The sequence below is a fragment of the Aphelocoma coerulescens genome, chromosome 17 (assembly GCF_041296385.1).
Source record: "Aphelocoma coerulescens isolate FSJ_1873_10779 chromosome 17, UR_Acoe_1.0, whole genome shotgun sequence".
Classification (NCBI taxonomy): Eukaryota; Metazoa; Chordata; class Aves; order Passeriformes; family Corvidae; genus Aphelocoma; species Aphelocoma coerulescens.
This window is the reverse complement of record NC_091030.1, coordinates 4,613,808-4,632,776: the sequence shown is the minus strand read 5'-3', so window position 1 is coordinate 4,632,776 and position 18,969 is coordinate 4,613,808. Positions and strand designations below refer to the sequence as shown.

The 18,969-nt window shown below is 41.3% G+C and overlaps 1 protein-coding gene across 7 annotated transcripts in view; it reads left to right on the top strand.

Moving 5' to 3' along the window:
• CDK5RAP2 (CDK5 regulatory subunit associated protein 2) overlaps window positions 1-18,281 on the top strand; it is a 73,666-nt gene extending 55,385 nt beyond the window's left edge. For 6 of the 7 annotated variants that reach the window (XM_069031527.1, XM_069031526.1, XM_069031528.1 and 3 more), the window contains 10 exons: window positions 5,272-5,388; window positions 5,663-5,852; window positions 6,062-6,183; window positions 7,590-7,838; window positions 8,857-8,946; window positions 9,036-9,295; window positions 11,534-11,680; window positions 13,589-13,727; window positions 16,721-16,767; window positions 17,643-18,281. In XM_069031527.1, the coding sequence (XP_068887628.1) occupies window positions 5,272-5,388; window positions 5,663-5,852; window positions 6,062-6,183; window positions 7,590-7,838; window positions 8,857-8,946; window positions 9,036-9,295; window positions 11,534-11,680; window positions 13,589-13,727; window positions 16,721-16,767; window positions 17,643-17,702 (1,421 nt within the window). In that variant the 3' untranslated portion in view covers window positions 17,703-18,281. Of the gene's footprint in view, window positions 1-5,271; window positions 5,389-5,662; window positions 5,853-6,061; window positions 6,184-7,589; window positions 7,839-8,856; window positions 8,947-9,035; window positions 9,296-11,533; window positions 11,681-11,780; window positions 11,844-11,945; window positions 13,566-13,588; window positions 13,728-16,720; window positions 16,768-17,642 lie in introns of those variants that run through there. The other variant, XM_069031525.1, reaches the window with a different exon arrangement.
• The last annotated feature ends 688 nt before the right edge of the window (window positions 18,282-18,969 follow it).

Below are 18,969 nucleotides of genomic sequence, written 5' to 3'. Positions count from 1 at the left end.
GCTTTGCTCTAAATTATGCTGCTGTTGATCCAAAGTAGGAATTGTGTGGAATTAGCTTTCCTGCACCTGCTCCGTGTAGCCCTAGGGTGGTCAGTACAGCACTGCTAACAGGACTGCTGGAGATGCCTTTTCTGGAATTCTGTGACTACTTTAAAGCCAGCTTGTGTTCACACACAGGGACAAAATATCTGTGAGACAGAGCTGAGGCCATGGTGTCCAGCCTGCTGTTGATTTCTGGGATAAATGTGTCCCACACAAAATGCCGTGGTGAGTTTTTAATGAGAAATACACAACAACAACTGATGGAAAATTTAGCATAGAGTTGGTTTTTATTCCAAACTCTAATATAAAGCAGTGGATGAAAACCACTAAAAATAGTTATGCAGGTTTGGAGTCACTGCTCTCTGTTGCTGGTGTTCAGCATGTCTGAAAGCCAAGTTCTGAGGCAGATTTAAAACTTTTCACAAGTAGGCAACTTTCACTAAAGATGCTTTTGGAGAACCTTTTGAAGCACCCCATCCCTGTATTTTCCTACACTTTGCTTCACCCTCCTTCCCACCTTTTCCCCCATAGGACAATTGATTAATATACAATATTACTCATTCTGGAATCAAGTAATAAATACAGACATACTTTCCTTTTCCTCAATTTTACTGGTATGGACATTAGATTCATTATGTTTTACATCATCCCCATGATCCATTTCTGTTGTTGTTTAAATGGAGGCAACCTGCACATGGCAGTTTGCTTTCAGGGATAATTTACAGTGATGGAAAGGTGGATAAAAAGCATCCATTTCATTCATGAAGTATTTACACTGCTGGAAAGGCATTCTGTGCTCATGAAATAACCACACTGAAACACTTCCAACTCCTTTACAGCTTCATAAAGATTCTGGCAAGGGCATCCATTAATGCAGTGAAAGTAAATTTTCTTTATAAACTGTCTTATGCCTTCCATCTGTCTTCTTGTTGCCTTAGCACGTCTACCAATGCATGCAGGAGAAATTCGGAAAAGTAAAGGAAAAAAGAAGCTGCTGTTAGAACAGCTCCTTTTCGTCACTGTGTTCTTCCAGTTCTTGTTTCTCTCTCCAGTATCAAAGATCTCTTTCATGCTATCAGATATGCACATGCTCTCTTGCTAGTGATGCTCCTTTTTCCTGATAGATTAGCTTTCTTTGACTTACAGTGTAAAAAGAAATTCCTAAGTGAAGCTGAGAGGATTCACAAGGGCACATTGGAATGGCCTTAAGCTGAAGGAGGGCAGGTTAAGATTGGATATCAGGAATAAATTGTTCCCTATGAGGGTGGTGGGACCCTGGCACAGGTTGCCCAGAGAAGCTGTGGCTGCCCCTGGATCCCTGGAAGTGTCCAAGGCCAGGTTGGACAGGGCTTGGAGCAACCTGGGCTAGTGGAAGGTGTCCCTGCCCATGGCAGGGGATTGGAACTAACTGAACCTTTAAGGTCCCTTCCAACCCAAACCATTCTGTGACTTGAATTCAACATTTTTGCTTTTAACTGGATGTCCTTAGTTTGTTTTCCTTTAAAACACAAGGCCACATTATAACATACTTAATTGTTGATGGCAGCCTGCTAAATTCATGATACTGAATTGTTTGTCCAACAAAAGTTATTGCATAGATTTATTCTTGTCTGATAAATATTGTATGGATGTATATACACACATCTGCTCACTGTTTCTGCCATGTTATTTTTAATATTTAGATTCTTTAAGTATTTAAATGCCTCTGGGCTTCCAGTATCCTATAAATGACTCAATGCTGGTAATAACTACATCACTCCTGTAGAGCTGAGGCTTGCAGTGCAAGTAGAACTAAAATAATTGCTTCAATCATTTCAAATGTTAGGCTTCAAAATAAAATCAAAGGTTTAATTTTGAGTGTCCTAGGTTTCAAATGTTATTTACAGCAGTTAACATTAAAAGGGGGTTTGTTTGCTCTTTTTAACCCACAAGTAGCCAATGTTTCTACTCAGACTTCTCTTGAGCTTTTGAGTGCCTTTATTTTGCTTTACCTGGGAGTGAATATTTCCTTCCTCATTGCTGTGATTTTCAATAGTGCCTTTCTTTCAGTCAGTGTTTCCTTTGAAACCTTCAAGGTATGTTTCCTTAGCACGCACTTTTTCAGAACAAAACAGAATGAAAACTCAAGTGTATTGCAGTTGTGGGCCTTGATGCTCCACTTTCCTCTGGTTAGATAGACCTTTGCCTCTATGGAGAGAGTAATTGATGTCAGCAGGGTTCTGCACAGAAGTAGTAGTCTCAATAGTGGGTCAAATTGTAGGATTGTGGCCCTATTACCACTGGCTCTGCATTATCCCTTATTATGTATGATAACTAATAGTTCTATTCTAAAGCCTTTCAGTAGAACTGCGATAGCATAACTTTTCAAATAGGATAAAGTTGGGTGATGGGCAATAAATTAAATTAGAATCAAGATGAGACCATCAAGCCTTGCCACTTCAACTTGGATTGCTTTGTTACAGTCTGAAAGGAGAGAGCCTTTTGAGTTCACATAGCTGCCTCAACTCTTTAACATATAGATAGTAAAATGCCATTAGTGCCAGGCTTCAAGAGCCTTTGAGTCTTTCAGCAGTGACAAGAGGTTTGTATCATGGCACAGTACATCCCAGTTAGGTAGTGTTAGTAAAAGCTTCAATTGGGATTACAATAAAATGAGATTACTCAGAGGAAGTGCAGCACATCAAATTGAATTGAACTGCCAGAGCTGAAAGGCATCCTCCTCATACATTCAGCTAATTTTTTTTGCCAGCTGGTTATTTCTCTATTAACCAAATAGTTGACACTCATGTACTTATCTCAGGCTTTAAGCGTGGGAGATACTGGGATAACCAATCAGCTGAAAAATACTTTTAATTCTGGTTGGTCCTGAAGTGTTTTACTGACTATGAGAAGGTTACAAAGGGCAATAACAATTACTTGACTTGCATTTCAGAGGCAGCACCTTGAGCGTGGGATGTGGCACTTTCCAGGCTGTGCTGCACCAGTGCACATCACTGGGGGATGACTAGCATGAATACAGTGCATTGAGGATTGCCTGGGCTGGCATTTAGCTTGCTGGATACAGGATTTAATACTTAGATTCACTTGACTAGTGCAGTAGGATCCTCAGAGCAGGATTCATCACCCTTATGTTTGTCGAAGTCAGACATTTAATTCGTGCCAGTTACCCAGAGCTTCTTGTGAAGGTACTGGAGGGAAATTCAGCTCTTAGAGGACAGAGGATCTCATCCTCAGAGATGTGAGGACAGGAGACACGGGGTGAGTTGAGCTTTGGAGGGGCCTGTTCCTCCCCATGGCTGCTGATGGTTGATCAAGACTGGCTCAGTTACCTCAATTTTAGAAACACAGATTTAAGAGGGATAAATCTTCATCCCTGTGATCATAAATGCGTTCTGAGTTTGTAATCTGAGGCCAAGACAGTGACTCTAGCCTTATGATCTTGCCTGTGTGGTAACAGATCTATCACCAGACTATTTACAAGCCTCCCTGCATTAGCTGGTAGAATCTCTTTGTTCTCTCACTAAATACAATGGAGTATGAGCAGGGCAAGACTAAAATACATGGTAAACCCTCTGTAGTGGTTTGGTTCAAAATACTCGTTACTGTTTACCTTCTGTGAGATAAGAACTAGGAGGAATGCAAAGCAGGCACCAAACTTGAAATATAAAGGAGTTTATTAACAGACCTAAAAGAAGAAGAAAAAAAAAATCATACCACACCTTCAGAACTCTTCTCCTCCCCCCACCTTCCTCCCTTCTCCCACTGACAATGTAAAAAGACAACCCTTGAGATGTTCAGTCTGTTACCACTTCCATAATAACCTTGTTCAGTCCATTTAGGAAGAGGAGTCTCTCTTGCCCCTGCTATGGAGAAATTATCACAACGAGCCAGCCGCCCGGGTTGGTTCTCTGCTCGCATGCGAGTCCCTTCCCCTGACTTGCAGCTTTTCCCACAACTGCTTTCGAGGGTCCACTCTTGAATTACTGGGGTACAGTTTTAAGGTTGAGCCGTTCAGAAACAAAAGTTCTCTTCAGCCATCTCTGGGAGCATTTAATCTCTAAGAACAGAGGCCTTTCTCCTTCCCTAGGAGCAAAGAGTCCTCCTCATCTTCATCTCTAGGACTATCTCTGGGAGCATCTCTAGGAACTGAGGTCTTCTCCTTTTCCATTTGGAGCAAAAGTCCTCATTGCTTCCATCTCTCCCTGTTCAAACTTCTCATGAAATTACAGCTGCTTCAGCATCTGCCCATCTCAGAGCAGGTGCTTTTGCTCACAAGTACAAGTTGAATGCTCCACCCCCCATGCCTTCATGAAATTACAGCGGGTACTCTGATACATCATAGCTTCACAACAGAATTTCAGCTTTAAGCATCTCCTCTTTCTTCTCCCTCAGGTTTTCAGCTCTTCACAGCACTAAAAGGGTTAATCTCTAGGCCTTGCAGCTGGAATTTCACTTATTGCTGTTGCTCACATGATCTTTGCTGGACAGCAGGGCAGCTTCAGCTGCATCTTGGCTGCACTGGAGAGGGGGGAGAGCTGAGCCACTCCGGCTGCCCACAGCAGGGCTGGGGGCGGGTTCCACAGCTGGAACAGGTCCATCGACTCCAGGCTGGCCGTGGCCCGGCCCGGCCTGGCCCAAGCAGGGCCTGGCTGGGCCCGCTGGCCCCCACATGGGCCCCGCAGCCACCTGTCCCAGCGCTGGAAACGAGAGAGAGCCATGGAGGGTTTGTCTGTTCTTAAGTGTGGATCACAGAGGTGGTCACAATTTAAGTGGCTAAAAAGCTTGTCCATATTCAAGCTGATAGGTTCTATCAGGTCCCAGAGGAAGCTGTAAGCACCCCTTTGCAAGAACATCACTTCCGGGACTATGCTTGCTAACCCATGACACCCTCCTACAGTTTTCTTCTCAAATCATAGCAATGTCACAAAATACTCCTGCATTTTGTCCTGTTGGGATTTTAGCTGATAGGTAAAGACTGCCAGGGATAATTCTGCAATTTTAGTAATTGCCCAGCAATGAGAGGCACTTGTGCTGCACAGGGCTTTGGATTACTTGGCATTAACCTGAGCTGTCTTTTAGCCTGTACTGATAACCTTCAAAATATATAGGGGAGAAATAGCTTTTATAACATGTTTTTCTGCAATTTTTAAAATTGTTCTTGTCTGGAAAGTTTAATCTTTAATGACCTACAGATGACTCATAAATCATCTTTCATGTGTATATTTATAGGTTCTGCAAACATTTTTATCCATGGCTCAGAGCAGCATAATTCCCTGACTTCTGAAATACATTTCCTGAGGAAGCAAAATCAAGTTCTGAATGCAATGCTAGCAAAAGGATCTAGAGGTAAAAACATAAACTGTTCTTTACAGGAGTAGCCTGCAACTCATCCCAGATTGGAAAACAGTAAAATATTCACAGTCCACTCGTTAAATTGACTTAGCCATTCTTCCCACCCCTGAAATTCCATGCTGAACCATGAGCATTCAAGCTGGGATTTGCAATAATGGAGTAGCAGCTGGTTTTTTCAGGTAGTGTCTGAAAAAGCTGATTTAGTTAAAAATCATAGCCTTAGTGGGTGGTGGGCATTGCAGATAGCTTGTGTTTCTTCTTGTTTCAGATAAACAAAAGGAAAATGAAAAGTTAAGAGAATCTCTTTCTAAGAAGAATGCAATCATTGAGCATCTTCATGAGGACCATGAATGCATCAAGAAAGAAAACGAAAAGTTGCAAAAACAAATTTGCCAAAAGGAAGATGAAATCAGATACCTGACATGTCAAATTTACAGCAGTCGCAATGAACTAAACAGGTATTGATTCTCTCCACATTTAAACAGTCATTTAGAGAAGAAGTTGTCAGTGTGACAGGCACATGTTTAGCCATAGCCATTAACATTAATGAGGGGCATGGCTATATTCAAAAGGCAAGGGAAGAATTATGGAGGGAAAGAGGAATGGATTTTAGATTTTGAAAAAAAAAAATCAGAATGTAACTCAGCTGTTTATTGGGACTTAACAGGTTGCAAACAGAAATTAATGTAAAGCAGCATCAGATCTCTGAGAATGAGAAGTTGCTGCAGTCGCTGCGAACTGAGATCAAGGTTTATGAGAAGCTGGAAGAAGCAAGAAGGAAGGGGACAGGTATAAATGCACAATTGTCTCTCTACCCTTTGCACCTCTTCCCTCTGAATGTGCTCTTGTCAAAGGCCAGTAGGGCTGAGTCACTGCTCCTTTGCTTCTGTTTGTGTCTGCTCTACGAAGAGAACTGACAACCTGCTGCTCAGATGCTTTTTACTTGGGGTAACTGCAAGCCTGAGATGTGTCAGATGTTGACTAGACACCCCCAAGTTTCCTTTATCTTTTTAGCTAATCTAAAAACCAGAATTGAAGACTTAGTGGCTCAGGCTGGATGAGTTTCCTGGGGATCTTAGATATTTACTTGTCATCTAAAATCCTGCTGCTGCATCCTCACAGCAAGTAAGTAAGCTTCCTGCTTACTCAGGTAGCTTGTGCTTTCTCTTGGCTGAAGGTGAGGGGAGAGGCTTCTCCCTGGGGCTGGCAGAAGTGCTGGCACTGTTTTCTGAATGAGGTGTTTAATAATTTCCTGTCCACTTTGCTGTCAGTAAACGTGAGAGGAGGACTGGAGCTCACCTGAGTTCTTCCTACCCCTTGGAAGGAAGCTGCACCACCACGCAGCTGTTGGTATGCTGAGGTGAAAGAGTGGAATGCTGTTCATTGCTGAAAAGCCCTTACCACATCCAGCAAATTTCCCACTGGAAGTTCTTAGAAAGTTCATTTTTTTTTCTCCCTGCTGCTCCAAGTCTTTGTGCCCTGCTACCAGTGGTTTTCCTGCCTGGCTGCAGCAGAAGAGCCCTGTTGGCATGAGGCTTTAAGGCAGAGTTGGCTCAGGGGTGGAAGGGATTCTCCTTGCAGAACTCCTGATGTCATTAGAGAGTAGCAGCACCCTCCTCATGCAGCTGAGCCCCTTCCCACTGTCTGGAGAACACCCTGAACAGCTGGATTTCAGCAGGAAAGAATGCATGGGAGTTGTTTGTGTACTGATCTCTTTCTGTGTGAATGCAAACACAGCCCTTGCTTTTCTCAGGTTCAGATTTGTTCCTCTGGTTGCCAGGTGATCACTGTTTTCTTTTTCCCTCGGTGTATAAAATTAAACTCCCAGTTCTACTCCATCCCTCCTCCACACTCTGATGTTCCCCATTCCTTTTCCTTTCCCCAGACTGTGAATTACTGCACTTCACATTTTGTAAATCCTCTTCATTCTCCTTTTATCTCATTTTTTGTCTTTTGGCATGAGACATAGTAGCTTTCATGGACAAAGCAGAAAACAATTTTTAGCTCTTTAAATCTTTCAAGGGTATAAGCAATTAAGGCACGCTTTTTTGTCAAACCATTATCTTAATGCTGTTTGTAGTTAATTCTTAATACTGAGGATAACACTGGCTATAACTTACTTGCTGAGCATTCTAGTAGGTAATATTATTTTAATTGTTAAAGATGTTTGAATGTTTCTTTTGAAACTGTCTCAGATCCCAGATGTGATGCCTCAGAAGAATTCCGGAAAGATCAGAATAATCCACTTGATTTACATGAACTCTTGACTGAAATCCAGAGCCTGCGAGTGCAGCTGGAGAGGAGCATAGACACCAACAAGTCTTTGCATGAAAAATTAGAAGAACAGCTTTCCAAAGGGAAGAGAGAGGAAGTGGGACCAGTGTCAGCTGTTAATAACAACTGTCTGTTCAAGCCAGGCTCTCAGCACTGTGCAGGAGTGGATGGTACTGTGCTCTGTGTGCTTTTGGGGTACTGGAGAACCTGTGCCTCATTCTTTAAAGATGCTCTTACAGCATTAAATGACATCAGCTGTCCTCACATCCCTCTGCTCTTAGAGCTGGTGTGTGAAGTGCACACTGCACTGTCCTAGAGCCTCCAGCTGGCGCTTTCTTTGCATCCAAACAAAGCATTTGCAGAGTCTCTGGGATGGGAGGATGCCTGCAATAAATTGTCATAAATTTTGCTTACCTGGGAGGTTCTTTTTTCACTGCTGAGCTCTATAGTGTTTGCTAAGGGTGAGTGTGTATTACTCAAGAATGATCAATAAGTGCACTGAATGGGCTCTGGATAAATCAGTTGTCCCCTCTTTGCCCTTGAGGAATATTTTACCTTTATTTCAATCACTGTTAAGTGATGCTGTTTTAGCAAATGAAGGAAAGTGTAATGTTTACAGCCAGGGTTAGGTTATTGTTCCAGTATTTATGTACGTGGGATACAGAGGGCACGAGAATCTTCCTCCTTAAAGTGCTCTGCACAGTAACAGCTTTCCATACATCCAGATAAAATCATATGGACCAGAAAGATTCCTTGGAATGTCAGTGGCTGAATTTTTTTAGATGTGCTTTTCTCATAGGTGCTTAGGGAATTGGGAAGTTCTGAAGGGGAGGAATATAAAGATTATCTTTAGTCTGGTGCAGCTGTGAAAATGTCCTACTTCTTGTGGAGTTAATGAGAAGCTTACATTTGTTAGTTAAAATACGTTCATCAGGAATATATTTTAGATTTTTTAACTGTGGCTTGATTTTGGGAGATACCTAGATTTTGGATAGTGCTCAAGTATAAAAGTAGGTAAATACTGGAAGATCCATGGCATGGTACTAGAAAAATTAGCTGGTTTTCCCTGCTTCCAGAGTCCAAGTGTAGCATCAGCAATAAGAGGAACAGAAGAGCTGGGAGGGTTTGTTTTTAAAAGGCATGAAAACCTCTAATAATACAGCTTTCCTTCTCCCTTTTTATATGCAGAAAATCTCTGTAACTGCCCTGTTGCCAGGAGAAATATTTGTGAGCTGCAGAAGCAGCAGAACGGATGCTGCATTTCAGTGGGGAAACCAGGTACACCCAGACTGGCTGTTTAAGAGAAGAAGCGTGTAAATCAATTTTTTGTTTGAGGATAAAAAGATGACCCAATTTTTCTGTCCCAGGTACTCAGCCAGCCCCTAAGGATGATGTGGACAGTGCCTCCCTGTGCAGCAGCAGCTCAGGCTCCAGCAGGACGTGCACCCCACGCCTGGTGCCCGGCCATCGGATGTGGGCGGACAGGAACGGGCGGCACGTCCTGGGCCTCATCGAGGACTACGATGCCCTGAGGAAGCAGATCTCAGAGGGGCAGCAGGTGCTGGCAGACATGGAGATTGCTCTCAGGGAGGTCACTGGGACCAAGCTGCAGGAGCCTGGAGTAAAGGTGAGCGCTGAAATCCTGTAAAGGAGGGTGGATTTTACCCAGGGGCACAAAATGTTGCGAAGGGAAGAATTGACTGAAAAACTCAGGACACCTCAAGCTTGGCACAGTCATCATCTAGATGGACTCAGTGTGATTCTGAGTTAGTTCATTCTAGTCCTTTAAGCAATCTCACTTCCAGTTTTGGCTTGAAATTAGGTAAAACTGCTTGATTTTGCTATGGAAATCAGTGTTGTGCTGGAAATGATAAAGAACCAAACAAAAGCAGCAGCAGCAAACCCCAGGTAAAAATCTAAAATGCTTCAGAGAGGGTTTAAATGAGGGGTTTGTAAAAGTAACCTAAGGATAAAAATAATAAGATTTTCATATAATGAAGGCTTGAGATAAACCCAGGAAATATAAGACAATTAAAAGAAATGTGATACAGAGCTGATAAAGTTCTCCACTTAGTTGAATTCAGCCTTTTAGTAACACCAGGTTATAACTGTACATTAAAGACTGATGTATGCTGATGAGGCTTGTTTCATATTACATTCATATTTCAAGGAAGATTTTTTATATTTTTTCACTTCCTGGTTATCAGTTGAACATTTTAGCAATATCATAAGCTAATCCAGAAACTTGAATATCTCATTAATGATCAAATACTGTCGTCTAGGACTCAGTGTATCATCCTTTCTTCATCCTCTGTCAGTGTTAGCAACTCATGGTCCTCTTGTTGCAGTCTTAAGGATGCTTAAACCAATAAAATGTTTATTTTGTCTTGAGTAGCATCAGTCCTTTTTGTCTAGAATAAGGAGACCTAGTTGGTGTTTACTTCTGCTAATTTTCTCTTATGTAGTATTAATTTTTGGACACACTTAATGATGGCATATTTGGGGTGGTTTGAAAAAAAAAAATTTGCCCACAAGCTTCAATTAGAGGGAAGGAACAATCTGTGCACGTCTGTGGCATTTAATAAGGAACTAAGAAACTTAAACCCCAACAGGAAGGGCTTGGATCAGGCATGGAAAACAGCAGCTAGTGGTAAAAATAATGAACCACTGGCATGGAGGGTGCTCAGAGATACTGGCTGGAGGCAGTTTTAAGGATAGATTATGCCAATGTTCAAAAAATTCCATGTAATGCTTTCCTGCCTTGGAGAGGGAAAGGAAACTAAGTGTCTAATGAAGGTCCTTTTCACACCTATGATTTTTGATAATATAAATGTTGTAAAAAACCCTGCTTGCTGCTCTTCAGAAAACAGAAGGTCTTAACTGCAGGGATAAATTCATGCCACTTATTTTTGCAGTTATAATTAGTGAAGCTATTGAAGGTACAAGAAGTCTGCAACAATTCTGCAATTCTTTTTGTGGTATCACATGTGTGCTCACACAGTCAAATTGTGCCTGAATGACACTTAAGACTCTCTGAAGTATCATACATTTCCCAATGACCTAGTTAACATACTGATAATGACTGAAAAAGTAATGTCTCTAAGTTTTTAACTTGTTTTCCTGGTGTACAGATAAAAGCAGTAAGTTTCACAATTTGCACTTTCCTATCAAGCTTTACATCACTGAAGTTTCAGACTACTTAGCAAATGGGATGTTTTATGTGACAGGAGGATTCTGGTTAGATAACAATGCTAAATAAATATTCAGATTGTATCCTGCATGGGGCAGGAACTGCAAATGCTTTTCTTTCATTACCCTTCCCCCTTCTCTAGCACCATTGCTTTGGTAATTCATTTGCTCCCCTCACATTCTTTCCCTCCTTTATTTCACATTTATGCAATTCTTTCAATCTGGTTTTCTTATCTGTCAGCAGAGGAAAACATTTTATGTGTATCTTGATAGTTATTTTATTATTAAATGGAACAGTTTAAAGGGTTTGCTAAGGAAGAAACACCAATATTGCTTAAATTGATGTCTGTAATCATTGGCTTTCAAATAACATGACATGAAATGCAAATGAAGAAAGAAGAGAGTTGCCAACTGTTACCATGTGGCATAGCAAATCTAGTAAATATAATCTATTGTTAATCATGGTTATTGATTAGGATAAATCCCCTCCCTCCCTGAAATTCCCAGATAATACATAATTCAGCAGCCTTTGTTAACTAACAAATTAGTTTTTGGCACACAGTGGCTGTGTACATTATCTTAAATATGAAATCACACCAGCTGGATTAAACCCATTAATTAAGATTACATTTTCATAATGTTTTAAATATAAAATGTCTCTAATCCTGTGATACAGGTACCAGAACAGGCATCCCTGCATGGCTTTTCCACAAACACTCACATGGTACAGCAGATTTTAGAAGAGGCTGCACGTTCACTGAAGCTTCTCTGGAGAGTTTCACTTCCCCTGAAAGCTGCTCATGGTACTGCTCAGGGCACTCAGGTACTGCTGGGCTTCATCTGGGCTTTGTTGGTTTATTTGGGGGTTTGGGATGGTTTTTTTGGACTCTGGGAACGTCTCAAAGAAGATGTGCCAATTACAGATGTGTCATTTGGGAAAACCTTTGGAAAATCATGACCCCAGTCTCTGGACACATGGATTTAGGGTAAGGCTGAGTATGTCCTGATCATATCATATGGCCAGGTGTTAATTTACAACGTACTTTGTAAGAAAGATGTAGTATCTAATCCTGTTACATGTGATTCAGGAAACCCAGGCAAGTGGCAAATGCTCCACCTCAACAAGAAAAGGTTTGGGGTCCCTGTTAATTGAACCAAATTCAATTTGATTATGTGTGTATTGGTAAGAAGAGAAACATCAGCAACTTTGATGTAATCTCAGCTTTTACTTTTATGTTGTTGATGCAAAAGCTGTAAAAGAAGAAGCTTTTGTAAGGGTGACGAAACCCCAAGACAAGTTTTATAACATTTTAACTAACAAGGATTGCACTATGTATATGAATAAAAGTAAACTAAATGAGGAATGAAATACCTCTGCCATACCACCACTCAGCAATGAAACTGTTCCAAACCTTGGCTTTAAAATAAATCTAAAGTGATTTCACTGAGGTTTTTGTATGTGTTTATTAAGGGAAGCAGGATATTCCTGAAAAAAAACCCCTCAAACTTTGGGAAAACAAACACTTTATATATAATTTCATAACATTTTTGGTGATATTTTTTAGCATCCTTAAATATATAAAATCACAAAAGCAGTGGGAGTGAAGTTTGCTGTCTGATACATTCACTGATGTTTCAGCTCCAGATTTGGGGTGTCTTGGCAAGAGTGTATACTTCCATTTTTATCCTCAAGTGTGTAATCCATACAGCCAGCTCTGTGTTGGCCTGGATTGCAGTGACTGTACATATCTCACCCACACAGGGCTTTCAGGATGTGGAGGATTCATCTCCTCCTTTCCTGTCACACTGATCTGAACCTTGATTTGGATCAGTCACTTCTGAAAGTCTGATCTTAATGTGTGTGGGGATCTGAATTCCCAGGATGCTTCTAATTCGAGACTAATAGAATCTCTTCTAGTGTTTCTTATTCAACATCCCTGGATCTTAAGGATATTAGATTGCTCCTGATGTCTTAAATGCAGAATATGAAAGAATCCCTCTATTGAAGTTTGGGTTCTAAAATATGCTGAGTATTCAGTGCCTTCTCTGCAGCCCCACAGGAGTTGTGAGTAATCAGTTTTTCTGCAGAGATAAATAGTGGGGGGCAAATTCCAGAAGTTTTATTACTTTACAAGTGGCACAACAAGGAAAAAATGTCCAAGCTTAAATCTGTACAAGTGACACTGGCTGATGTACCAGGGCTTCTCACAGTACTGTTGTAGAATCCCTGGGGTAGATTCACTGACCAGAACTTTGGGATTGGTGGTGAAAACTGAACCTTAATAATGATACTGCCAAATAATTTTGCAATTAAACTGTCCCAGGGCCTTTTAGCCCTTTGGTAAAGGCAGCATCAGCCATTAACAGAACACAAAGAGAAAGCTGGAATTCTGAACCTGGCAGACAGGACACTGATCCTGTGGCACTGGCCTTCCCTATCTTTTCTAGTTGAGAAGCAAAACCAGGCACCAGTCTAATAGACTTTCCTCAGTCTAATAGAAAAATTACTTGCACTAAAATCCAGCTAAGAGTTGTAGTTGTATCATAGAATCTCGTGTCATGGGGGATGTGAAGAAGGAAGGACAGGACTCAGTGGTGGTCCTTCACTCCTGTAAGTTGTTGGTACTCCAAGGAAGCTTGAGGGTACTTGTACAAAAGTATTGAGCAATTCCCAATGTGGAAAATAATTTTAGCTAGTAGTTTAATATTTTACTTTCTTCTCCCAATTTAGGACGAAGGAATGAAAGCAGAAATATTTAGGTTACGTAAGAAACTGTCTGAGCAAGAAAAGAAGTTGCACAGCACAGTGAAACGCCTGCACTCCACAAACCAGCTGAAGGAAAACATGGAGAAAGTGATCATTGACCAGTGTGAGTGTGTGCTTTAATAATGATTCTGATTTTGTTTTTGTAGGCTGTGGCTACCTTTAAATTTGGTGTTGCCTTGTGTGCTCCAGCTGTGACAAACAGGCTCAGGCTGTGCTGAACTGATGGAGCCTCATTCCAGTGGATAGAAGTTGCCCAGAGTACAAAGGGCTGTAGAGAATATCATGGGGAGCTGTTCATGGTTTTACACAAACCACTGATAATGTATCAATCCATGCAGCTGCCACTAATTCCTACTTGGGTTATTCCATTTTGGATACTCTTTTTTCTGTTTTACAAAAGTTCTGGACAGAGGCACTGTTTGCTGTAAACATTTTCAGCCAAAGTTTTTGACATTGTCAAAATTGTGATTTTGCCTCAGTCTTAATAAACGTGGAATTAGGCTTCTACATTTTCTGAGGTGCTGCCCAGAAAGGAGTTCTGTCAGTGCTCTGCACCAGACTAAGAAGTGCAGGAGAACAACCTCAGAACAAGGGAAACAAAAGCTTGCTATGAGTAATTTTTTTAAGAAAACTTAGGGCATGCTGTGCCCTAATTATTTTTTACCCTTAGTGGCCCAAGTCTAGATAATTATCTGGAAACACGAAAACAAGTGGGACATAAGGAGTATTGTAGCTGTGTTAAGCCAGGTGTCTGTTTGAAGAGATCCATCTCTGCTGCTTTGGACTTTAATCACTCACCAGAAGAGATCTGAATGGAATTCTCCTCTACCTCCATGCTACAGCAATATGTGTATTGTGGGAGGAGGAGTTAATTTTCTTCTGTAAAAGATTTTTTTCAAAAAATCCATTCCTACCTTCTCTGAAGTGGTGGGACTGAATGGCTCATTAGTCTTTGCTGGAGTGGCACTTGTGTTATCAGTAATTAATCTAGACTGGAAATTTTTCCACACCATACAAAGTTATAAAAATATCCATAATATTATATGTTACTCAAGTCAGTTAAATGCAATGTAGAGTGATAAATGTTATTTTGCTCCATAGCCTGTAATTTTTATATCTAAGGCCCATGTATCTTCTGATATATCCTGCAGATTTTTGTTGTTTCAAGCATTTATGGGCTGGTGTTCGGTAATTTCTTTCAAAATTGCTATATTATATGTGTACATATTACTTGTATTAAATCATAAATTATGTTTTGTTCAGGTTGTAAAGCCAAATAGCTCCGTTTGGGGTTGTCATGTAAAAATCAAAGCTGTTCTATTACGTCTTTCCAAATAATATCCCTGGGGTAGATTCATTGGTCTAGTTTGTCCAGTTCCAGTGTCATCTCAGACCCACTGGGTAATTTCAGAGCTAGGCTGGGTATAAATCAACAGAGATTTTACCCTTATTGCCAAAATGTTATCCCTGAGCCACCCCACCCACCCACACTTCCCAAAAGCAAAAAGCGCCTGTTCCCGTAAATTTGCTCACTTTTTTTCATGGCATTCAACTCCCTCTGAATGAGGTGCTGAGAAACTGAAACCTGCATTTTCTAAAATCTCTGTAATGCAAATATCTGCCTGGAGAGCAGCAGCTGTGCCAGCAGTGGCACAGCTTCCAAAATTCTCTTCACAGGCTGAATTTAGTATTTTTGATTTAGAAAAATCTAGTTTTCCAAGTGAAATGAATTTACTAGCAGAGCTCTTAGGAGCAGAGAGCACTCTGCCACACAAAAAGACCTGGATGTGATTTTCTCTAAGTTTCATTGATTATGGGAATTACAGATGTCAAGTTGCCTTTGTCTTAAAAGAGCAGAAATTTCAGAAATGTTTCTAATTTGCATCTGTACACAAATTCCTGGCCAAGCATACAGCAAAACTGGGGGATCACCTGAAGCTGCTGGATTTTATCAGGATGCTTACACTTGGTTTTGGGATTTTTTTCCCTTCTCCTTCTGCTAGCAAGAAAGGAAAAGCACTGTGGTAGGTGACCTTGCCTGCCTTCATTCTGCACACATCCTGTTACCTGCCTGCTCCACCGAGGATATTCAGGTTCTCTCTGTTATTTACCTGAACATTCCTAAATATATTTAGAGGCAGAGACTGGAACATTCTTGTGGCTCAGAGTCTTCTGTGTGCTCTCTCTGGTGAGAGAGCTCATTGCTTATAAACCTTGTCTGAACCTCTGAGCATGAAACAATGCAGTGCCAAATTGCAGTAATCTGCCAAGGGTGTAATTATCTCATGACAGCTCTACCCTTGGAGTTGTTGGCTTCTTATTGTTGTAATGAAAAATCTTTATTATGGCTAAATTGTTTATTTTTGAGACCAGAATATCAAATTGGTGCTTGTGAGTGGTGCATTTTAGCAGTTACAGAGCTGACACCGATTAGAGACTCACATATTTAACCTGACATTTCTAAATACCACTTTTGTTTGGAAGCACCCCCTCCTCCATTCACAGGTCTCCTGCTGGCCCCAGAGAGACAGGCTGGGCTGGATGCATGGAGAAAACCTAGAACCCTTCAGAGCAGGCCACTGGTTTTTGATTTCCCCATGGCACAGAAAGGTTGCTTTGTCCTTGAACTGCTGGAGGATCTGGCTGATTTCTTTTGCCATCTGTCCTCTTCTCCCCCTCCTAACTGCCCTCCCCAGCCCAAGCAGGATAGATAAAGGATCAAACTGGAGTTAGACCATGCACCATCTCCCCTTAAAGTTAACAGAAAATCTTCCTGTGTTACTTAGATGGAGGGAAGCTGGCAATGAGGGTGGCAGGGGCTGTGCATATCTGGGGTGGTACATGCAGTGCTGAGCTTTGCCTACTTCACATGGCAGAAGAGCTTCAGAAACACTTCCAAGATGCTTAGGTTTGAAAAGCAGATTATGGAACACAGGCTATGAGCCAGAAATGACATTCCAGGGGTGGCACTGCTTTGGACCTACAGTCCTGAGGGAAGCCTCCTGCTCGGACATTATTTCATATTTGGTCATAAGACAAATCCAGGGAATTTTGAAAGACTTGCAGTATTCTTTTTAATCTCCTCTTTCTTTCCAGTGGTTTTAACACATGATGTTTTGAAGAAAGCTAGAGGAAATCTGGAAGTAAGTAAAATTTTTGCTTGTACTGAATTCCTTGGTCTATGCTAGTCAAAAATACACAGTGCTGTGTCAGGAGTATTTTGCAGAATTAGTCTGATTTGCTTTAGGGTTTGCTACCTAATCAAGTCTGGGTGACAGCAGTTTAGTGTGATAAATAGCCTGCTGTGTTTGATGGCTGAATTAAGTTTTATGACTGACCACATAAACAGCTAAACCCTCTCCTTCCTGATGCTTTCCCTAGATTAATATTCATGTCTGTCATCATCTTCCAGCAGTTCATTTCCAGGAGATCACAGCCTGATAACCTGCCTGGTACACAATTTCACACAGACACCCTTATTTCAAGCTGGAGCCTGTGTTAGTCACTCACTGGTGGTGCTTTTATTTTTTAACCAACAGGAGAAGCTTTTGGACCCAGCTCTCTGCTGGTGCAGGGTGTTCAATCACTGAGTGTTTAAGTAATCACTGCTCAGATTTATTTCTCCCAGAAGGTTCAGACTTTACTCCCAGAAGGATGCAATACATTCCCTGACTCTGAAATCCCATCCTTCTCCTCACACTCATCCACTCTGAATAATTGTACAATTCCCAGCCCCTCCTTAAATTTTCCTCTAACCTTTTCCATGAATCCCTTCTCCTTCAATCCCATCAGCATCAACACTTCCCTCTGCAGCTGCTGTGCTGTTCTTATCCTATCTGAGCTAGAAAGTTGACATAAAACAATCTTTCTGCTTACAGAAGTCTTACCACTTTAATTTGAAGATCTGATGAACACAGGAGCTCCTCTTTGCACATCGTTGTGCAGCAGGATGGGGTAGAGACAAATTGGGAGCACTGAGGTACTGCACAATAATAATAATTATTGCTTTTCTAACCAGGTTCCACCAGCTGAGAATCAAAAATCACCTTTCTACACCAGCAAAAAAAGGATTATCTGAAGGAGAAAGTTCTGCTAACAGAGACTGGTTTTGTGAGTGTTGTTTGCTTTGTGCTGCCTTACTATTTATTGATGTAAAATATGTTTGTTCAGCTCTTTTAATGGAATCAGCCTTTGACCAAAAAAAAAAAAAGACAAAAAAAGACACCTTTTGGTAAATAACTTATTTAACATTTTCTGTAATGTAAAGATGGTTTTTAATATTTATTACAGAAGCAAGGTACTGCAGATACTGAGGAAAAATCCAGAATTTTTTTAAAGTTGGCATATGTGAAATTTTATATTTCTACCTGTCATGTTATAAAACTATTTGTTGTTGTAGTCAAACAGGTCCTGAAAGAATCAAGAATGTGATCCACCTTCCACTGTTTCTCTCCTGCTAAAAGAATGTAGGTTAAAAAAATACTCTGCCAGTTGTCATTGTTCTGTAGCAATATGAAAAACGTAAAATATTTTAAAGCATTTTAACCATCTCTGGAAGGTTCCTCTGGAAGCTGCCTCATGCTGGGCTTTGTGTTAGGTACTTAGATTGATGCTGTGTCTGAAAATGTTACTTAGAATCAGACAATTAAAGTGAAAAATAATCACAAATGTGTTTGTGTTATTTTGTTTAAAACCTCAGACTTTGGGCATTAGTGACCAAAGCAGCCACATCAGAGCATTTCTTTCCTGAGTGACACAAAGTGAACTGAGAAAACAGTTCTGTTTAACCCTAACAAGGCCATAATTTGAAGTGATTTTTTGTTACAAAAGCAGAGTTTGTGGTGCAAGCATGTCTTTATTGAACTCATTTCACACAAAATGCAATGTTTTATCCCCCTCAAGCTGATGGCATGCCCATGGTAAAAGAAAATTTGCCCTCAGCATCCAAGCACTGGGGGTGGGAGAGCTTAGTGTGGGATTGGGCTTATATAGGTCCTTGATTTTGCCCTTTTGTGATGGGCTTCCACAAAACTCTGAGTTTGTCCTCTGAGGTGGGGCCATGGGGAGAGCTGAAACTTCCACCCAGCCCTGGAGCTGGGGCCGTTCCCTGCACAGCACAGGGGGGCTGCAGGGTTCCAAAGGACCTTAAACACTATTCCATCCCACTCCTGCCAGGGCAGGGACACCTCCCACTGTCCCAGGCTGCTCCAAGCCCCAATGTCCAACCTGGCCTTGGACACTGCCAGGGATCCAGGGGCAGCCACAGCTGCTCTGGGCACCCTGTGCCAGGGCCTCCCCACCCTCACAGGGAAGAAATCTTTCCTAATATCCAATCTAAGCCTCCT